We start from the raw sequence: 15,882 nt of genomic DNA, 5'->3' as shown, positions 1-15,882 counted from the left end.
TGTACTAGTTTGTCAACACATTGCTGCACACACCTATGCTTGCATGCGACCTTGTCGGTCTTTTTTTTATTTTCATTTTGTTATTATAGGTTGACATTAGTATGGACAACAGAGGCACCAAATCTACATCCCCTGGCAGCTTGAATAGACGTCGATTGCACTCCAATAACCAAATGGTCACAGGTTTCTTCAAAAGTCATTGGCCAGCACTTCCTTCGTCAGTGCAAACATTGTGGGTGGAGTTGACACCATTTGAAGCTACTTGATTCCGTGTGGCAAAAATTTGCAACTGCAGCCAAAGAAGTGACCATAGACGATGTTGCCAATTAAAGCATAGATGAACAAATGCTGGACGCATTAAATACTCATGAGAAACCGCAAATGCAGCCACTGTAAGGACTTTGTATGGCTTGTGGTTTCGGCACAGTTAAGAACAACAGAATCAACTAGGTTTCAATTTCAAGGAAGTGCCAGTGATGTACCAAAGCAAAAACATCACTTTTTCAGCTCGATACTGTGGCCGTATTATCATGCAGCCTCAATTATCGAATGGTGTAGTGTAAGGCATGCAAAAAATTTGGTCACCATTATAATTACGCTTGTGACACGCGTGGTAGTGCTGAAAAAAATGTCCAAATAATTGAGCATCTCCAAACATCAACTGTTGATCGTATTTGTGAGTTTGCTGTTTCACTTAAGCAGATGCTGCCTCGTGCAGCATGCCTCATTCAACATGTCTTTAACTGCACAGTAGAGAAGCAAGAAACATTTTTGTGTGTATATAGAAAACTTTAATGATTTTATATACATAACAAACCAACACTAAAAATTGAAAAGTGACAAGCACATGGAGGCATGCACACACACAGACATGCACCACTGATCTGATTTCACCTGGGTTAATGCCGACTTGGAATGTTGCACAGTCTATGCATGTGTGTATGTGTGTGTGCATTGGGGTTTTAGCCACATTTGACTGTAGGCATGTAGGAGGGTGGCAAACACCAACACGGACTTTCCTGGGAACCTAGAAACGCACATTAATGGAAACGCTGGGCACCTGAGGTATTGCTGATAGTGTCCATTGTGTATATAGATAACCTCTTTTTCCTCTGTGTTGGACCACAGTTTGCTCCCCAATGCCTATGTGTATAATCTAGTTGTGATAATTATGCTTTTTCCTAGGTTGGCAAAAATTTCAAGTTAGCCTATAGAGATCTCTGCTAGCTCCTATAAAAAAGTTTGATTGAACTACAGCAGATGATGACGCGCTCTGTGCGCAAATTCAGTTCGGGTTCAAACAATGCGCCAGACCTCGCGCTGGATTCAGGATGAAGTTTAACAAGGCATATTGTCGCACGCATAGTGGTCCTAAGTCCTCCAGACCAGAAGCCTGGCTTCTGTTTGCATTCTCTCACCTCAAGGAGGGGGGGTTTGCTAAAGTTTGTAACAAACTGAAGTGGGGACTGCACCCCTCGACATTCGAGGGGAGCAGTCATAAAACTACATGACAGCTCTGTGCTCTGGAGCAGAGCCAAGTTCCCACTTCAAAGATGCAGTTAGCTGGAAGCCAAAAAGAATCGCTCGAGCATCTTCGATAATGGCAGGTGCAAAGCTGCTATGTCCTCCATTTCTTGCTTCGACACCTGGACACCATCCTTCCCTTTCATCAGCTACATGGCGACCGGAACCTCAGGAAAACTTCCTTCTTTAAACCCGTTGCAGTGCTTATTCGTTGTTTTATGCTTGGGTGCAATATTTAACTTTGTGTAATGGGGATGATGCAGTGCAACACCTGATCACCTCTGGTGCACCTCACTTCTGCACACTCTGTGACAAACAGTTCTTTACAGGGGAGAAGACACAAGGACACTGCAGATGAGAGAAATGAAAACAGTCAATGATGAGCATACAGTCTGATGAGACCTAGCAATTCCTGATAAACGTAAAAAATAATGTCTCATAAAGGAAGAAAGAGAGTAGCAACACAAGCATGACACATTGGAAAACAGTGGATGAGCCACGCAATCAGTTACCTGTGACCTCATGCGCACTACTCTTGCCTGAGGACATTCACCTGATCTGCTCTTTGCTAACGCAGTGTTGATGGCCTTCCCAGGGTCGTCTACTTAAAATATGAGAATCCAGCTTTAACGCAGTTGGCAGAATTCAGTGTCGCCACAGTACCGAAAGCATAGCCATATGGAGGGACTCCAGCTAATGCAGGTGAAGCCACTGCTCACTCGCTGTTGCACTTATACGTCAGACAAAACTGGCCGGGCCAGTTCACTGGGCCTGACCAATTCAAATTCTTCGAGAGCGCAAGCCAACTTCATACCAAAAGAAAGGCTCAAGCAAACATTCCACTGGAGCCAGAGAAACATTCTCTGCCTGGGCGAAATGGTAGGCGAGTTCTGCAATGACCAGAAGATTGCCTAGGTCTGCAACAGCATGTCAGGACCAAGGCAACGTAGTCTAGAAGGACGTCTCCTTTGTCTTTTCTTCAGGCGACTTGCTGTCCTCACTAGCAGACGCCGGTTCGGCTCCAGGTTCATGCACATCAGACGGCTGCTGCGCCAAGGACAGCTGCAAGGACTGACTGCCCTCGCGAGAATGTGCCTGCGTTGAGCTCGACTCGCTCTTGGCGTGTTCGGCATTGTCGTCCGACACGTCTTCCGTCACTGCGCTCTGGCGCTCCAGCTTCAGGCTTGACCTGAAAGGGGTGGGGTGGGCGTGGGTTACAAAAGCAAAAGCAAGGACATTGAGCACAAGGTTGTGCATAAAACGACAATCAAATAGGCAGTTTTCACTCAAAGGCAAAGCATTGGAAGCAGCAGCAAGGTTTAGCATTGCATTGGAGCTCCTTACAGGGAAGAGGAGAGCGTGCTGACTACACCGCTATGGCCTAGCAGGCGGCTGACATCAGTCAGCAGCGGGGGTAAGGATGGGAAAGGTTGGAAAGGAGATAAGAAAGAAGAGAGTGTTTATAGCTGGCATCTCTGTAGCCCTCAAACTCCTCACACGGTGTTCTAACAATACGCGGAGGCGACATGACGCGACACAGCACACGAGACAACTGCTGCTGCGAACCAGAAAGGGCGCCCTGGCAGGTACCGAGCACGCCAGGACGCTAGCGCGATGAACGCCGAAAGCGCCGCTGTCGGCAGGGGGCCGCCGCTCTCTCTCCATTTCTAGGGCATATCTCTTAGGTGCCCGTTCCTGCGGCGAGCGTCGGCGTTGTCCGACGGCGTAACAAAGCGAACGAGCGTCGTGATGAATTAAAGCGAACGCGGAGCGATGCGGGAGATGAAAGGCAATAGCACAGGAGGAGGGTGCATCAGAACCATGAAGCGGAAAGCAGAGGGGAGACTTCCTGCGCATGCGCATAGTAGCCCGCGGCCGGCGAACGGTGTCCGTCGAACTGAAGGCTGGTCCCCGGCCGAAGCGTCAGTAAAGTCCTGGTATTCTTCCTACGTGCTTCTATTCTTGGATCTGTTTCACTGCCGGACCCTGTGATTCAACGCTTCACTATGAGGGCCGCCCCATATCATAGGCCAGCCCTCATAGGCCAGCACGCCCGCACGCCACGCGTGTGCACGGACTCGACGCTGCGCGATTTTCGCCCACATGTTTTTGTCTGTCGACATTCACTTCAGGGCGGGCGGCAAACGCCGCGTCGCTGGCGGCTGGTATGAATCACAATCGGCACAATGGCACGATAGATGATGCAGGGCGCGGCGTTGGGTGTCGACGCGGCGGCTGTGGGAAAAGGAAAAACGACACGCTCAGCGGCCGCGCAGGGAGGCAGGAAGGATTCGGCTTCCGGTGAGCACCTGGCGCGATAAACAAAGGCCTAGACGCTTTCAATCGCGCGCGCACCATCACCCCTCTAATAAACCACTTGTTGCTGTGCACCTTCCTCAGCTGAGTAATAATAATATTTGGGGTTTTACGTGCCAATCCTCACCTGAGTATGTCCAAATGTGGTGTGCATTTGATAGCGTGCTTTGCGGCTCTCGGTCGCCGGGAATCGAAACCGCGACCTCGTGCTCAGCAGTACAACGCCATATAAGTAACGTCTCTGGTTCGTGCCAACGACCAATGTAACAGCGCGAACTTGGGACAAAGGACGGCGAAAGAAACAGAAGTAGACAAGCGCTTGTCTACGTCTGTGTCTCTTTCGCCGTCCTTTGTCCCAAGTTCGCGCTGTTAAACGTTATGGATCAATGCAAACTAGCCCGGTCGCATATACCTTAGTAATGTTGCGTTTCTGGCCACTTACAAGCCAACTGTAGTATTATAAGCACATCGTATACGTACTAATATTATAAGCGCTGGGCTTGGATAGTGCAGGAGTTGCATGAGAACATCACCCATGGTTCTTTTTTTTTGGGGGGGGGGGGGCAATCATATGCATGGATACGAACATCTGAACAATTCCAACGTGGCTGCAGTGTGGCGCAGTCGCGCGATTATAACATTATGTAGGTCGTGCCTGGATGTATGCACTATGTAGGCCCGTAGAACGTGCCTACCTTGTTGGAAAGAAAACATTTTTCTTTACATTGCACTCGGACACACTTCATGTTAATACCTGGTTAAATTGGAGAGGCTGTCTTGAGCTGTGGGCAACTGTCGACTCTGTCCACGTGCCCAGGCTGTTTAGATCACTGTTCTATGAGAGATATAAGAGACTCTCCAACAGACGCTTAGGAAGGTGAGAGACGTCACGCCATACACAATTAAATTTCTATCGTTTAAATATACTGGCGGTCCTCCATATGACATCTTCATGCTGCTGAGTGGGGATCTATAGACTCTGTGACCGACATGCCGAAAGCTCACGCTCTACCACATACGCGTTTTCCGTGAAACTCGAACTTAAGTAAGAAACCTGTATGTCAAGCAGTAACACTCGCCAGTGTGGATACACTTGCTGGATTATGGATGCATGTGTGTGTTTACCCTAGTTTTGAGAGAAGGTGTACAGAGATATCTCTGTAGTATGATATCATAACTTTTGTTTTTCACGTGTTAAGTTAAAAAACGAAAAAAGAAAGCTGCCACGTGAATTCCTGGGCTCGCATCCATTGCAGTGTGCATTTCTGCCGCAACCTATTTACGAATGAGTTATTTGTCCTCTGGTTCAGTATGCATATTATTTAAAACGGTGGAAAGTAAGGCGGAAGACAGAGACTCGGAAGGACACTTTATTTTTTAAGCAAAGCTTGTACTGGCTCAGAAGAGTCGGTGACGATGTGGTCACGCAAAAATACCCAGTTGCTCCCAGAGCAGAGCAGCTGCGGGAAAGCGCAAACAGGGCGGTTTGATTGGCTGCGCTCACGCCGCGCGCGCCGCCATTCGGAGCCGTTTAGCTTCCGCCGGGAAGGGAAAAGGCAGAAAAGGACCCCGCCGCGCGCTGAGCAGGCCTCGTTTCCGTTCAGTTCAGTCTCGGGAAACAGATGGGACAGCCACGCGTTGCGAGTTCCCCGGGGAAACAGGCAGCCTTCGACGAGCGGCGGCAGGAACTCGCCCGTGAAAGGGCTCACCGTCGGCGCGCCAATCAGGCCGGCTAAATATATTCCGACTATAGTTAACAAAAATCCGACGTATATATAGAGGGACAGCGCGCACACGATACGTCACGTTGACGAAAACGACAGCGCCTTTGACCGATGGTTCGACGCGCTGGCGCAGCCAACGTAACCGGACGCGGCCAATGCGCTCCGACGTCGAGCGACGCTCACGCGCGCGCCGATAACGTAGGACTATAAACGCGCCTTTAGAGCCGCCCGAGCCCATGGGTAATCCGACAGCAACGAGAAGATCCAAACGCGCCTTTAGAGCCAGCCGCCCTAGCCTATGGGCCACCCGACAGCAACGAGAAGATCCCGAGCTGAGGAAGCGGTAGGCGGAAGCAATCTGGCACCGTTATACATGTGGGTTATTTAACCGTGACGAAGCTCAGGTGCACGCCAGACAACCTTCGCTTACCCCCATTTTCCGGCAGGGGTCGTAATTTTCGAATTTTCACGATAAAAACCAACTCGCCCCGCCCTCAACACGTTTTATGGACTCTAAAGGAACTTTACACCCTTTGGGGCTTATTTTGTCCCCCCCCCCCCCAGAAAAAAAGAAAGAAGAATTAATGAATAAAGGCGTAGTCTATTTTGTATGCCTTCCCTTTTAACGTGACAATCGGCGCCGTGCGACAAGCGTGTTTCGGGCGGTCGTTTTGACTGCAAGCGAGAAAGGAGTTTGTGCCTGTACATCTGGCTTCCCGAACGGCATGCGCATTATCAGCATGACATATCATTCTTGACAGGAAACTGGGTTGAAGGAAAGTTGGGCACTGGATTAAGGAAACGCAAGAAAGTCAGACGGAGGTTTCAGTTTGGGGATAAATACATCCTAAAGAGTGTAAACTATTTTTTATATCCTTAAGGGTGTTGTTCATATGCACTCTAATAACGGTTGCACCCTTTGGGGTGCATTTTTGCCACACAGTGATAATGGCCATCTGTCTCGCCCGCATTTCCTTTCTTTAACGCTGCGAGCCCGGTACTTCCAAGTCACAAACGGCATGCGCGTTATCAACATGACAGAGCATTCTCAACAGGAAAGTAGCGAGAGCAGCGTTTTCAAGGTAGGAAACGCAAGGAAGACAGATGACGATTATTGCTGTGTGGCAGATATACATCACAAAGGGTGCAACTGTTTTTAGACTGCAAGGGCGGCTTGTGTTTACACTCTACACCCTAGCAGGTGCCTGACAGTGGGCTCTTGTACACAATTACTGACTTTCGCAATTGATAAGTTTGGGAGTGAGACGTATCAACGCCCGCACTCCATTTAACTGCTCTATTAAAATAAGGGTGTCTCTGGCCCTTCATTTTACTCCTGCCCCCTAAACTCGATAAGGTTTTCTTTTACTCTCTCACCATATATTTAAATGGTGGCTCGAGGCCATGTTTGGCGAATTGGGTGAGTGGAAGAAATATCGCGCGAACTATAAAAACTTCACATGCGAAGTTCTAACTACAACTAAATTCCTGCAGCCTTGCCACGATTGCTTCAGTAGTATATACAACTAATTTAATTTTGCGTACGCAAAAACTAGGAGCGACGGTACTGCGCACGCGCAGTACCGTGGCCCCTAGTTATTGCGTACGCAAGCGGCTTGCGTCTTCTAATCTAAGACTCTCTAATGCCTAACATTTAGCCCGTGGCTGGACCACGTGGTCGAATGGCGTCGCTGCCTTAGGCTGCTGACGTCGTTCGAGCATGCTCGATCGAGCACTATAGTCGTTCACGTTCGGCCACTGGTATGTCTTTAGTACTTGGCATTTCTGCCCGGACTTCTGCTGCCGGCATTAAATAGTAGCAGCACTCGAACTCACTTCCGAAAGCATGCAGGTAGAAACACGGGCGCCCGTATCTAACGAGTGTCCGAAAATTTGCGCGAGTGAAAGTGAGCGGCACGAACCATATGAACTTACAAATGTGAGTGGGACATAGTTCTCACGGAAAACATTTAAATAAACTTTCTCTATACTCTAATCGCCAGCAAGGCCAGAAGGTGAGGAAAAAAAAAAGGGAACGCTAACTTTCCCGCTGCAGCGCAGATACGTTCCTTCGCGGCAGTTCGCGAAAGACCGTGAATCGCTCGGCCCGTCGGGTGTGCCTCCGGCGGACAGCCGCACGGTGCGAAACGAAGGGCGTCGGTTGGCTGCCTCCCCAACCGGGAGGTCGGAGAGGCAGCGCGGACTCCCTTTCATCGGGGAAACCGGTCCTCGCACGACCATTTTGCAAGAAAAAGCGACGCCGTAGTGAAAAAAAAAAAAAGAAGGATGAGAGAGACGATGGATGGATGGATGTTATGAGTGTCCCCTTTGGAACGGGGCGGTGGCTTGCGCCACCAAACTCTTGCTACTATGCTGCCTAATATCCTACCTTGGTTAATCAATGAGAAACAAAAAACAAGACACTATGAACTACCACGTCCAAATTTTCTGATACCCTATTGCGAACTGTGCTTTTGTACGTCTCCGTCTTTTGTCGTTTCCCTACTTTTCTTCCACCAATCCTCCAATCGCCTCTTACTGATGTCTATTGCGGACCTGTTTGCTTTACCACTGCTCCCGCTGAACCCAAGGGCTTCAAGGAGGCCAGTGGTGCCTAAATCGACCGCTGGATAGACGTCTTCACATTCTAATAAAATATGCTCCGTCGTTTCCCTAGCTTTACCGCAGCAAGCACATGCTTCTTCTTCCTTCTTATATCTCGCTTTATAGGTGCGTGTTCTAAGGCATCCCGATCTCGCTTCGAAAAGTAATGAGCTTCCCTTTGAGTTATCATAAATGGTTTCTTTCCTAATTTCGTTTTTTCCCCTTAAGTAGTTACTCATGGCAGGTTTCTTTTCCATTGCCGCCACCCATGAGATTAATTCAGCCTCTCTGACTTTCCGCTTGACCTTCTTTGTTGCTGTGTTGCCCACCCCACAGGCCGCATACTTGCTGGTAAGCTTCCTAGTTCTTTTCCTCCACTGTGAATCAATGTTTTGCCTGTACAGATACCTGAACACTCTCCCAGCCCATTTACTTTCCTCCATATTCCTCAGCCGTTCTTCATACTCAATTTTACTGCGAGCTTCCCTCGCAAAAAGAAGCTCCCTCTACGGTCAGAACTCAACCGGATGCCCGAAGGAGAACCATCGCCCAATAGCTTTTCCTGTAGTCAAAGTTGTAGTTATGCAAACAAACATCGCGTAGTACAGTCGTATGAAGAAACCTCAGCGTCATCGAAACGGTTAGAACATCGACAACAGACCGAAAGCAGGTGGATGCAAGAACGCGTCCGCCCAGCAGGCTTTGGCACCGGACAAGGTGGTTTTGTGGATACGTTTACACGCAATAGCCTTCACACAGCCTTCCGCAGCGAGCGCTAAACATGTCCGTGCATGCGTCCGTGTCTGAGTGTTGCCATTACTATACGACTAAAGTTACGTCGTAAGTGGACCGGTACAAACACAGCCGCACGACGACATTTAAATGACATCTGTAAGCGGTAACATGCAAGTATGCAAGTCAGCATACAGGCATATCTCATTCTGTTCTATTGATCTGCTGCGTGCATGATTACTATTACAAGGGGCTACTTGAACGTCACTTCCCAATCGTGCCACAGTACTACGTAGACTGAAACATATGACCGCTCCGTAGCACGAACTAGCACGAGACTGGCACGGTATACGCTGCAGTAAGTCCTGCTGCAAGAAAAGCGCGATTTAATTTTAAGCTTGAGATCGACGTCCCCCCCCCTTTTTCTTTTCCCCTTTCGTTGTACCGCCGCACGGAACGACTGTACGGCCGGCGGTCTGCTGTTGAGAGGTCTTGCTCGAGAAGCTCGTTACAAACACATTTGGTGGCGTGTGCATACCGTAGGACACGCGCCGCATTAGATAGGACAGACGCGTGGCTCACGATACACACCATGGAGAGCGGGGACCAGAGCAAGCAACCGGTGCCACCTTGTCCTACCGCGACGGTTCCGAAGCTCTGTTCGGCGGCACGCTTTTGTGAAGTGTCAGCGGGGTGAGCGCGCGCGCAGTTTCTGGTAACCAGTTATAAACGTCGCGACGGGCCTTGCCTTGCTCCGTGCGTAAGTGGGGCGCGCGGGGAGGCGCGAACGGCCCTAGGCTGCGTCCATTAGGGAACAAAGCTTCTGTCCCCAAGATACGTGGCAATCGGCGCCGTGCCACGAGCGTGTTTTGGGCGGTCGTTTCGGCGGGAAAAGAGAAAGGAGTTTGTGCCTATACATCTGACTCCGACGTGGGCGGGCAATGCGCGTCTTATGAGCACAGAGTGCATGTACGCGATGGCCACTATGGCCACTGCGCGCACCGTGGCTGTTTCGACCACCTAGAGGACCCTTCTGGAACCCAAAGGGAAGCAGATGGTTCCGGCAACGAGCGGATGCGGGTCCGAGGGTGTTGACTAGCAGTCCATGAGGCAAGACGCGCGTGCGTCCCCGCAGATGGCTCTCAGCGGTGGGTGGCCAGCGCTTTCCACAGTGCCGAGTATCACGCTGCGCGAGCGACGAATGTCTTCTTTGCGCATAGGTGGCTGGCATTCGGTGCCGTAGCTTCTCCATCCACCAACCGCCACTTTTGACAAGTTTTTGTTTGCTTGTTAGTTTTTATTGCGCCAGTGGGTTCGGGCTCTGTAGCTTTAGGCTGTGTAGTTGGTATGCCTTTTCGTGGAACGAACAATTCGATACGAGTTTGTGGCCCTCTCCAGAGTTGTATATTTATATGATTTATTTAGGGAGAGGAGTCCGCACTTCGAACTGTGTTAAACGAAAGCGGCCGTAGACGACATTCAAGATGTGAGGGCCGGCGGACAACTCACACGAGGATCCTCGAGCAAATTTGGTGCATCAACGGCTCCTTCACAAAACCCTAGAATGATGATTGCACTGGAAATGTTTGGAGCAGGGCATCGAGGGATACAAAACGTGGCCCCTCTTCCCCCGACAAATTGTTCTGCACCAGAACGGCTTCAGACCTAAGCTATCAAAACAGGACGTACTCCTCCAAGCATATGAAGAAGTACACCAGAACGTTCCCAGGTACGGGGAAAACGAAATAATTGCCCTAGATGTCAAAGTGCATTAGACAATGTAAGCCACGAAGCAATCCTCTAGGGTTTGGACGACCTGAACTGCGGACGAAGGTTTCACGGCTACATCAAGGTTTTCCTGTCAAACAGAACGGCAACCATATAGGCATGGGAGAACTTCGGGCGGACAAGTTTCAAACACCAAACAAGGGAGCACCGCAAGGGTCGGTCATCTCGCCCACGCTATTAAACGTGGCAATGATCGGACTGGCACGAAGACTAGGGGAAATTGGCGGCATATAACAGGCAACTTATGCCGACGACATCACTCAATGGACCAACACGGGCTCCCTCAGCGAAAAAGAAGAGAAGCTACAGAAAGCGGGCAGCTGCGTAGAAAACTACGTTAAAGAAAGCGGACTAGCGTACTCGACCGAAAAATCAGAGCTCCTGAGTATGGAGAGGAAAACAATACCAAACGGTCCCGCCCAGTGAAGAGTTGCGGCTTGAAGTCTACGTGAAAGGAACACGGATACCCGAAAAGACAATAATACGGATCCTGGGGATGTGTCTACAGTCAAACCAGCGCTGTTCCCACACCCTTACGATACTAAAGGCATCAACACTCCAAGTCGCACGCATGATCACGCGAGTTTCGAACAGACGCCATAGCTTGCGAGAAGGAGACACACTCAAGCTAGTTAGAAGTCTGGTGGTCGGCCGAATGAAATACAGCCTCCCGTACCACAGCCACATCAAGAGCGAAACCAAGAGGCGGACAGGATAGCTCGAGAGTACACTAATTGCCGAGCGTCCAACGTCGACAGCCTCGAGGCACGCGCGCCTATACCGCGAGAGTACTCGGCCATTTTAGACAGTTACAGAGGCAGCAGGAAGCGGTACCCCCCGCCTCACAAGTCCTTTAGCAGGGAAGAAGCTGTCGCATGGAGACAACTACAAATGGGGTCGTACCCTAATGTTAACATGCTAAGTAAAATGCACCCCGCACTATATAAGGACAAATGTCCATGGTGCAATGAGAAAGCTCCATTAAAGCACATAAGATGGGCATGTCAACAAACTGACGTAGCCCCATCATATCACACCAAAGTATAGTGCGGAGACTGCAGATGTTAGGCACCGTCGGCCCTGCCGATATAGGGCAGCCATATGTAATCCAATACCACCTTCAATATGTATGTGTTACTCCTTCTTGTAAACAAACGTCCTTGCAAATACAAGTTATCTTTGTTTAACTTTCATCTGTGTCAGTTTTTATCCTTTCTATCATTAGCGGCAGTAGTCCCCACTTGCGTAGACCGTTTCTGGCGGTGAGTCTCGGATGTTCGAGCTAGAATGTAAGACCCATTCCCTCCAGATGGGAGAAGAAGAAAAAGCGCTTAATTTTACTCTGCACTTTCAGAATATAGGTGTTACAGGCTTCAAACAGTAGGTGTCAGACTTGTTCTGCACGAGCATGGAGCTGGCCCGGTATTGGTGCACGTCAGTTCCGTGCCAGTCGCATGCTCACGAAGAACGAGTCTGGCTGGCACCTTTTTGCACGACGCCTGCACCGCGTCTCGGTTCTGAGAGTGCAGGAAATGCTGTGCAACTCGTTCTGCACAAACTATACTCTGCACTATGCGAAACGAATGGCGATCACACCACCACGTTGCACTGTTGAGACGAGTATACCAATAAGGAGTGGAGTTACATACATCCATTGGAGCTTGAGGCGACCCTTCTTCCAATGTCACAGATCTGAGATCGGCATGCAAGCAACTCTCTTATTAACTTCTTGAATAAAATGTTTCTACCACCACCACCATGCAGTTGTTCTATGGAGAAGAAGCTCTGGTTGTTCCTATAGCTCTCACCTGAGCGAGCGCCCATCCACGGAGCCTGCCTTATTGCGGCGCATGATGGAGTGCCGCCGGTGAGCCAGGCTGAGCCAGGTGTAGGCGCTCTTCTGGAGCGTGGTGGAGGCGCGGCGGAACTGTGCCGCGCTCAGGGGTCGCCCGTCGGCCAGCTGCTCGACGCCAGCCGACAGCGCGGCGGCGGCGGCGACTGTGGCCGCCACGGAAGCGGCATCCCCTCCTCCGACGGGAGTCGTGGCCCCGCCCGGCCCCACCGTCACGGGACTCAGCACCGTGGCGCCCGGAGACGGCGGCGCCAGGTTGCCGCGGCTGCCCTCGACGCTCATCTCGGCCGAGCTCATCTCGCTCGCCATGGTGGCCAGCGTGAGCCGGTGCGCGCGCCGGCGGCGAGCCCGCAAGTGGGCCTCCAGCTCCTGGTGCTCGTCGCCCACCAAGTTCGGGTTGTAGCGCTGGTGGTACTGCGAAACACGCGGGACCACAGTCGCGATTCTGAGCGAATCGCCTGAAACCGCCGGGTGACATTTGCGGTATCAGTGACCGGTGCGCCAGGCAGCATCGGTTGCTGTCAGTTGTGCACATAAGTGCGTATACATATACTGTCAGTTCGGCATCCGGAGTGATGTACAGTGGTCGAATGAGGAATGTCCTTGGAGCCACCGCTTCGTCAAGGGGACTCGTCTTTATCTGCGTAGGACAATTCCTCGTGCACAAACTCGGGCCCCAGCCGTTCGACCGCTGTGGATCACTTCAAGTCTCCATCTTGACTCCATCTCGTGTCTTAATTGTAAGGCGTCAGAGGAACTTAGACGGTGCAATGCACTGCGCGGTTTCATCGACAATCTCAAATGGTCAATACGATGTTAGATCGCGATGTTCGGGCTCTTTCTCATTGTTCTTAAATGTTCAAACCGGAACTCGAGCTTTTGGGGCTATTGCATAGGTGTACTTCCATTCACTCGTGCTACTCTGCAGAGTCCTTTCTTCGAGGACCCGAGCGCAAGAGTGTGGCAATGAGCTACCCATGTATAGGTGTGTGTACAAGGCCGAATAGTTTCGCAAGATCCAATCTGTGCAACCACGTCTACACCTTTTAAAGCACAATTTGAGAAACACAGCCGGTTCCCATAGGATTACACTGTGGGAGAGGCAATCACCGGGTGCCCCTAAAGGCTTGACTGCCCCGTACAAGCATGTGCTTCGACATCTATCAGTGTCTATGACATCTTGCGGTAACGTATACAGAAGCAACTGAATGCGTATCAAATTTCTACGCTGTTTTTGTAGGAGAAAGATTTAAATTTGTGCACCACGAAAGCAACATCGACCCAGAGCCGTTCGTGGATAACAGTATCACACAGATTAGCCTTACACAAACCACAAAGATCCTGCGCTCCAGTTGAGCTCGGAGAGGGCAGCACACGTCATTTTCGGCGCGTCTGCGTTAGATGTACCGTGTTAGGCTTACTGGAAATGTTTACGGTGACTCCTGCAAGGTTTAGAGCACCGTGTATATATATTACATACCTTGTGGTAGGGGTTTTCGTTGAGTGCCTTCACCAGGAGCTTGGTTGTGTCCTCGGCTTCGACCGAGTCCTGGTGGAAGGACCTCGAGAACATTGCCCCGACCGTGTGCCTTCGCTTCTCCGCCGACCCGCCCTCGGCGCTCTGCGACGCGGCGCGTACCTGATCCGCTGGAAGTGAGAAAGCCACCGGAGGCATGCGTTGCCCGATGAGTGCGCGCGGTGGTACGAACATCGCAGCGTTCGGGGGCAAATAAAGTGCGGTGGGCTGTAACGCATCGGTGGCGGGTCAAATGCCGCGGCTCTGAGACTGAGTGCACTAAGGGCACACCGCTGTTATCTCGCGCGCTCCCCGCTGGCGCTAAAGAGTCGGCAAACAACGGGTGACCTGTATTCGTACTTCTCTTTGTTTTGCTCTAGAATTTCTTGCAACGCGTGCTCAAGTTCATCAGCATCGCATTCGCATTTAGGTACTGCGAACCGAATACGAATTTCCTGATCACATCACTCGATCCGATCGTCTGCTGCCTTCGACTGTACACGCGCTTTCCTTCCCCTTAGAACCGCGGCCCATTCTGCTACTCCAATAAACCTCTGGTTATGCGTTCCGAGCAATACGTGACCTGCCCTCAATTTCTCTTAATCTCAACTACAGAACATCAGTTACTACCCAACTGCTCAGTGGCGGTGGCGTTGTACTGCTGAGCTCGAGGGTTCGATCCCACCAGCGGCGGCCGCATTTCGATGGAGTTGAAATGCAAAAAAAGAAAGAAAGGAAAGAGTGCTCGTGTACTTAGATTTAGGCGCACGTTAAAAGAACCCCCAGGTGGTCAAAATTAATGCGGAGCGCTCCACTATGCCTATTAGTTACCCGCGTCTGCTCTGTAATCTACCGTCTTTCCATCTCTTAACGGTACGCTCATTTTACTTCTTTCCATCAATGCTCGCAGAATTCTTAGCTTCCCTAGAAGGCATCTAGTTTCGGCGCTCGCAAGCTATAACGAACCACAAAGCGCTCCAAAAGACTAAAACAACGAAAATCCTGCGCTTCTTAAACAACGCATGTATGCGCGTCCTCGTGAATGTCTGTTGCGGCTTCCGCACGAGACAGCACACAGCATCATTTGGAGGCACGGGCTGTAGCATTTCGCGAGCACGGTTATCAAATGGTGCTCTCTATGCCCGATACGCACTTCCACTCATGCATTTCTTTTCGTCCACCATCAAGATTTTTTACCGGCATCGTCGCAGATATGAAGTGCCTTGAGCTCCAGCATCCTTCCGACAAAGGGGCCACGCTGCGTCGACGGTCTTGACTTCTCTTAGCGCAATAATAAGTGGCCTTCGAGCGTTAAGACGGTCACACGGCTATAACCGCAAGTTGTGTCCTTTCCTAAAGGCGCACAGGTAGAATGTCACTAGCATATTTATGTGGAGGAAGGATGACAAGGTCATGTCGTGTCTTGCATCCTGCCCTACACACAGGCCTTTAACCTTGTTTTGCCGCGCGTTCCAAATTTCGCTAGCCGGTATCTCTCAAGCCACCAGAAAGTGGGCGGCGATAGTTTGTCTGAGCTTATCTCAGTTTATCATGGGACCGACATGAACGCCTGTTCGTTGGAGCTGTTTTGTTGCACTTGGTTAGCAGGAGAGAGAGAGAGAGAGTGGCCTGGAACGGGCACGCCTTCGTCGTCAGTGCCAGGTGTCACGCACGTCAGATATGAGAAAGCGAGCTAATGAACAAGAGAGCCAGTAAACGAAAGCGGGTCAATGACGTTCGCGTGGATGATAGGGCGAGCGTATGCGCAGCAGTACTCACTCCACAGAGTCAGCAAGCGTGGAATACATGTGTGCGTGCGGCTCTTA

General features: G+C 50.6%; 1 protein-coding gene across 1 annotated transcript in view; it reads right to left on the bottom strand.

The window, feature by feature from the left end:
• Positions 1 to 768: 768 nt before the first annotated feature.
• LOC142575388 (uncharacterized) overlaps positions 769 to 15,882 on the bottom strand; it is a 209,542-nt gene continuing 194,428 nt past the window's right edge. Inside the window, exons 27-29 of the mRNA XM_075684725.1 lie at positions 14,021 to 14,187; positions 12,497 to 12,954; positions 769 to 2,713 (exon numbers count right to left, since the gene is read on the bottom strand). Coding sequence (XP_075540840.1) covers positions 2,476 to 2,713; positions 12,497 to 12,954; positions 14,021 to 14,187 — 863 coding nt within the window. The 3' untranslated portion in view covers positions 769 to 2,475. The remainder of the gene's footprint in view (positions 2,714 to 12,496; positions 12,955 to 14,020; positions 14,188 to 15,882) is intronic.

Source organism: Dermacentor variabilis, chromosome 3 (genome assembly GCF_050947875.1).
Source record: "Dermacentor variabilis isolate Ectoservices chromosome 3, ASM5094787v1, whole genome shotgun sequence".
Classification (NCBI taxonomy): Eukaryota; Metazoa; Arthropoda; class Arachnida; order Ixodida; family Ixodidae; genus Dermacentor; species Dermacentor variabilis.
Note: the sequence above shows the minus strand (reverse complement) of the source record. Positions and strands in the feature narration are given on the sequence as shown.